This window comes from Vigna angularis, chromosome 9 (assembly GCF_016808095.1).
Source record: "Vigna angularis cultivar LongXiaoDou No.4 chromosome 9, ASM1680809v1, whole genome shotgun sequence".
In the NCBI taxonomy this organism is placed as follows: Eukaryota; Viridiplantae; Streptophyta; class Magnoliopsida; order Fabales; family Fabaceae; genus Vigna; species Vigna angularis.
Window position 1 is genome coordinate 16079944 of NC_068978.1, and position 6447 is coordinate 16086390.

A 6447-nucleotide genomic window follows, 5' to 3' on the forward strand; every position below is an offset into this window, starting at 1 on the left:
TAAGGACCATTTTGATACACTTTAAAAAACGAGAACTCATCTGAGACATTCGTACATAAATAGGAATGTCGAAAAGGATTAAACCAATATTTTAACCTATTCTTTCCGACATAAAGAATACATCCCATGTTATGTTAAGAAAACTGAAAATCAAGTATTGAGTACTAAAATATTTTATTTGCTAGGTTTGTTGGATAATGTCAGTTCCTAGCAATAGTTTCTCAAATATGTAAAAAAGAAAGTTTCTCAAATTACATACGCAACCATTATTAATTGGATTGAAATTTTTTTATACGATTACAGTTCTCGTTTTTGGCGAAAACGACTGAATGTTTCTACAAAACCTGTTGAGGTAAGTAATGGAGTTTTCATGTGGACGAAACTAAGAATAACAATATATATAATTGGATAAACTAAGGGTGAAAAGGAAGGTCCAATTTTTTGACCAATAATCTTTTTAATATGATCTATATATTAGGCATCAAATTTTAGATAAAAAAAATAAAGTTAAAGCTATATAATTTTATACCAATATTTAAAAAAAAGCATATTAATTATATATTATATTTAATTTATTTAATGAAATATTATCTAGCTTCAAAATCTTATTAAAATTATATTTACAAACTTTTTAACGTATTAACCAAATTAATAAAGTTTACCATATGCTTATAATTATTCAAAAAAGTAACTTCTTCTGAGTTACTTCTATATGTTTAAGAGTATGTTCCTATAATTCTTGATACTCATTTTTGTATATAACCAAACAAACGTTGACTGCTATATATGCAATGTACTGTCATTTGTAATATCATTTGTAATAAGCGTAGACTCTCATATATTACACCAACCACTCTTTTTCCTCCATCCACAGAACCAAAATCCATAAAGCTTGATTCTGATTTGAGGATGCTTCTCTGATATCTTTTCTCTCCAAAATCAAAATCTGTTCAACCCTTTTCCTCCTCAGATTCTCACCTCTTTTCTAAGTATCTATCCAACTTTTGTGATCAGAAACCTTGACATCCACAAATGTTTTTCTCAAAGAATGGCCATAGATTCTTCAAATTCAGAAACGAGGTTTCAAGCCCTTGTCTCATACATGGTCTTTTCATTTTCTGATAACCTTTTCATCCTCATCAAAGCCTCCTCCTCCACAAGTATCTTCAACCAAAGCTCTCATTAGCCTTTTGGCTCACAAATCACAATCTTTGGTGTGACCTTATTGCGGGACAACACCCCATCATTGCTATTCTTTAATCCATACACAGTTTCCTTTCTCTTGCTGCAAAAATATCTCTCTAGTGGCACCTCTTTCTGCTTCCACTGCAACTCCTATTTAATCTAAGTTCTTCATCCTAAGCTTGCTGGTAGTTCACACCAATGGTTCACAAGCACTTCTACGACCTTTCATGTGGCGTTGTTGAAATGGCTTGGATCATGCTCAGTGTTGACTACTCACGGCTCTTGTATCAATTGTTTGGTGTCTTTTCCTACGAGAACCACGAATGGAAGCCTCGGATCATCTAGCATACACCTTCAGTTGAGTCAAAACCATACATACATATATAATATTACTTAATTTGTTGCTAAGTTTTCGATAAAAGTAGCTGTGTAAGTGTAGAGCACACGTGCTGGTTAAATCAACAGTGTGTTGAGTGATCAAGCCACATCAAGAACCATGTACAAGGGTAGATTAGGAGGAAAAGCTCATCTTGGATATGTTGAAACTGACCCTTCTGGTCGATATGGTCGTGTAAGTTTCTCTTTCATTTTAGCTTCATCTTCCTTTTTCTGTGAATGGATCATTAACTTTCTGACTGATTGGTCTGATATTCAGAATACGGTGATTAAGGTGGAGGGATATCATACATAGATTCATGAAGATGTTCTTTTTTGTTAAACTTGAATGCAGATGCTGTTTTTGACTTTGAAAATTATGAAAAATAAGTTTAGTATATGACAATTATTAGTCATTTTAATCTCACATCTTAGTGTGCACCGTTCAATCTTATCTCTGCCATAGAAAGTGAAAATTATCTGATAGCTGTCAAAGTCAGATCAAATTTAAGGATTTTTAATCATAGGATGAAACTGATCAATAATGTTAATTAATTATACAAATCAATTTATTGATAATTATCAAGTCAGAGAATAATTTTGACCTTTATAAATAACAAATTCAATTGACATTTGCTATTAGCTAATTTCAAGGATTTGAAGTAATATTTTACAGAAATTAGTCTGTCCATAAAAGCTGGTTTAGTCTGCATACATCATGCTCTTTTGTAACTGGCCAATTTCGTGGAATTACGTAATGTTTAGCTTTATTTTATTGTCTTAGAAAAGGGAAGATTTTGATTTTCTGTATTAACTTTTTCAGTAGCCGTCTTATGATTAAGTCAAATTATTTATAAAGTAATTAAATAAGCACCACTTGTTCTGTTTTGTCCTTTGCCAAGTCTTGGTTTATTGTCATGACGCACCACCTTACAGAGGGTTATCTTACCTCCATAGTACACTCAAGGGTCATTTTTTCTATAGAGCCAAATTCAATGGCCAAAAAACAACTATGTTACATACATTACATCCACAGTTAAGTTTGACTAGTAATGCAAACTAGTGGCAAATGTAAACTAATACCATCTATTTTGGCAACTAATCTAGTAGCTGGTTGGTCCTAAAACGAAATTATTTACTAATTTTTTATTGTTATCTTTGTTGGTGTGTAGTTCAGGGACATTCTTGGCAAAGGAGCAGTGAAGGTTGTGTATAGGGCATTTGATGAAGTCCTTGGAATAGAGGTTGCTTGGAACCAAGTTAACCTTGGTGATGTCTTTCATTCACCAGACCTACTTCAACGTCTTTACTCAGAGGTTCATCTCCTCAAGAACTTGGAACATGACTCCATCATGACCTTCCATGATTCTTGGATTGATGTCAATTATAGAACCTTCAACTTCATCACTGAATTGTTCACCTCTGGCACCCTAAGAGAGTAATATAATCAATCACATCTTATGATATATGTTTACATCTTTTAACCCTTTAACTGAACACCAATTCCTGCATGAATTCACTGCTTGAAGACAAAACCAACCAAAAGTTCAACTTAATATTAAAATATCTTCAACATAGACTATCTTTTTAAAGACAAGACTTATATCTCATGTTGCTTGAATACTTTGTTTTTGCTGTTTTCTTGAACAGAATTGTAATTTCATCTAAATTAAACAATACAAATTCTGTTTAAAAAATACAGACAAGACAATTCATATTGTCTCAGTAAATCAGAGTTACAGCACACGGTTGAGATTCATAAATATCGTTGCATCGTGCAAATTTGACTGCTCTGAATGCAGGTCCTTCAAACACATTTTCAATTTTCAATAGTTTATGCTTATAAACGATGCATTCATGTAAAAACACGTCTTAAGAGAAAAAATGTTATTTTACATAGTTTCTCTTATTTTATGCAGGTACAGAAAGAAGTATCAGAGAGTAGATATCAGAGCAGTGAAGAACTGGGCACGCCAGATTCTAACTGGTTTGGAGTATTTGCATAGCCATGATCCTCCAGTGATACATAGAGACCTCAAGTGTGACAATATCTTTATCAATGGCCATCTGGGGCAGGTCAAAATTGGTGATTTGGGCCTTGCAGCCATTCTTCGTGGCTCCCAACATGCACACAGTGTCATAGGCAATTTCACTTTCTCTTTTAGTTGGTACTTAAATAATCAGTTATTAGTAATCTAGACTTTGGTCCATAAAACTGAAATTTTTGTTTCGTTGAGAATTCAGGTACACCAGAATTTATGGCACCAGAATTGTATGAAGAGGAATACAACGAGCTGGTTGACATATACTCCTTTGGGATGTGTATGATAGAAATGTTTACTTCTGAGTTCCCATACAGCGAGTGCTCCAACCCAGCTCAAATATACAAGAAAGTTACTTCAGTAAGCTTTTATTCATTGGAAAGACTTTTCCTTTTTCTACTCTGTTTGGATCAGATTCTATTTCACTTATGCTTTGGTTTTACAAACTTCATTTTGTAAACTTAGTTTTGGCTATAAATTTAAAATGAACTAATTTATGTTTGGAAACTTTTAAGTGAAAAGTACAGTTGTAACAAAGCCTTCGCTTAAGTAAATAAGATATTTGTACCAGAAAATTATCTTAAGGTTTTTGAGCTAGATTATTGAAGACATGCACAAGCAAGCTCTCATTTCACGTATTTGACTGATCTGATTCAACAGGGGAAGCTGCCAGAAGCCTTTTACAGAATCCATGACTTGGAAGCTCAGAAGTTTGTGGGAAAATGTTTGGCAAATGTCTCAGAGAGGTTGTCAGCAAAGGAGCTGTTGTTGGACTCATTTTTAGCCGAGAACCAACTAGACTCTCCACTCTCTAGCCCAACATTACCCAGAAAACAAACCCCCACACTCAATTTCACTGCACCACTGGCCAAAGGGCTACCACCAATGAGCGACCAAATAAAAGACACACACATGACCATCACAGGATCAATCAATGAAGAGGATGACACAATTTTCCTTAAAGTAAAAATTTCTAACAAAAGTGGTATGCACACATACTTTCATCACATGAGACAATGATTTTTTGTTACATATAGTGGGGTGCTTCAGAGTTGTATTAATGTATTTTAAATGCAGGGGAAAAGAGGAATATATTCTTTCCATTTGACACCATAAACGACACTGCAATTGATGTGGCAGTGGAGATGGTTAAAGAACTTGAAATTAGTGACTTGGAACCATTAGAGATTGCTGAAATGATTGAGGAAGAGATATCAGCTTTAGTCCCAACATGGAGGGACTGGGGCACTTCTAAGTATCAAAGACAACATAGTTTTAGCTATGAAGATGAGTATGATATGAGTAACCACCACTCATACTTCTCACCATCTTCTCGCTCTTCCTCTCATGGTTCTTCCCACAAGCATAATTCCCACCTCTGTGGGAACCATTACCCTTTTGCTCATGATTGGCCTCAGGGTAATAATACTCCTTCAACTTAGAAAGTAAATAACTTTTAACTCTGATTCTTTAAAAGCTGAAATGTTGTTTAATAAACACTTGCTTAAGAAAACCAAGTCCAATAATACCAGCCAAGCCAATAATTTTTATCAGATTTAGTACTTTTTTAATAATAATGTTTACTACGTTGATGTTTTCTTCTCGAGAAAAGTTTACTATTGTTTTCAGTGGCATTAAAGAATATGATTCGACATCACTAACTAACTGTTTTGCAGATGAACTGTTTATGAATGATGATTCGAGCTCTCAAAGCTCAATGAACTCCTTCAAGTGCTTCAATCTCAAGTACTGTGACCCTGGCAATGAAGATGGGCATGATCCAACTGCAGTACTAGGAGCAGAAGCCCTTTGCTACTCTCCAAAAGGCAACGAAAAGTGCACAAGATTCTGTCCTCGAGAAGAAGTGATGGATGCTGATTGCACCAAACAGTTTTGCAACATGAAAATGGATTCTCACAGGTATCATGGAGTCCAGAGGCTAACCAGGATTCGTTCCTTTGTGGATCTAAGGAGACAACAACTGCAACGATCACTGATGGAAGAGATTCACAAGAGGAGAATCTTCAAGACGGTTGGTGCCATTGAAAACATTGGTTTTCAAAATCCAGAGGGAGCTGCGAGTTTTTTATTTTAATTTGTTCTACTTTCTGGCGTTTGTTGATTATTGCATTGCTTTATGAATCAAAGTGTCCGTGAATATTGGTATACAATACGGACTCATCAGAATATTACAGAATAAAACTTGTGATATATTTTAATTTACGCTTATGTCTTGAGATGTTTGAATGTTTGTAAGACACTTCATGTAACTTAAGAATTTCGAAAGCTAATGTTGGCTATTAGTGTGCTGATGAACAAAGACTGAAGTATCTTCTCTGCTACATAGTGGAAATCCAAATGTCGGTCTAAGTTTCATATGAAGTAAAAATGATAAAATTAACTATAATACAAAGATGAAAACCCCCATAAATTCATTATTTCAAGATTTTGGATTGGAGTTAGTGTCAGTATTTTATGTGAGTTGGTTTCATGACTCATGTAAAAATATACAGCATTCAAAATGTGAGGCATAGGTGAAACTTAAATTTGATGCATGTGGTCTCCTGATGCACATGCGAGCCACAGATGAAGCACAAAGTCTGCAGCATGTGCATGAAAGAAAGAAAAGTCCATTGAATTGAAAGCTTAAGAAGTAATGGCAATAACTTCTGCAGGTTTAAATGCATGTTTGGGGACAGTCAAAGGTTTCAAATTCAGAACTTATAAATGCAGAATCTGGCCGACAAATTAATTTCAGCAAGTTTAGAAAAATAAAGTTAGACCAAATCGCTTAAATATTGAATATTCACTTCACTGATAAATCGAAATTGTAGCATTCTCCTAC

General features: G+C 34.4%; 1 protein-coding gene across 2 annotated transcripts; it reads left to right on the plus strand.

Annotated features, from left to right (window-relative positions):
• The first annotated feature begins 813 nt into the window (after nucleotides 1–813).
• On the plus strand, nucleotides 814–5825 carry LOC108346206 (probable serine/threonine-protein kinase WNK5). Of its 2 annotated transcripts, XM_052868919.1 has the most exons (7): nucleotides 815–1756; nucleotides 2733–2998; nucleotides 3480–3703; nucleotides 3805–3962; nucleotides 4263–4587; nucleotides 4680–5021; nucleotides 5279–5825. In XM_052868919.1, exons 1-7 carry the CDS (start codon nucleotides 1682–1684, stop codon nucleotides 5695–5697), a joined length of 1809 nt encoding a protein of 602 aa, XP_052724879.1. In that variant the 5' UTR covers nucleotides 815–1681; the 3' UTR covers nucleotides 5698–5825. The 2 variants fall into 2 exon arrangements, with proteins under 2 accessions (XP_017440705.1, XP_052724879.1); XM_017585216.2 differs by lacking the exon at nucleotides 4680–5021 and having other exon boundaries at nucleotides 814–1756.
• Nucleotides 5826–6447: the final 622 nt, after the last annotated feature.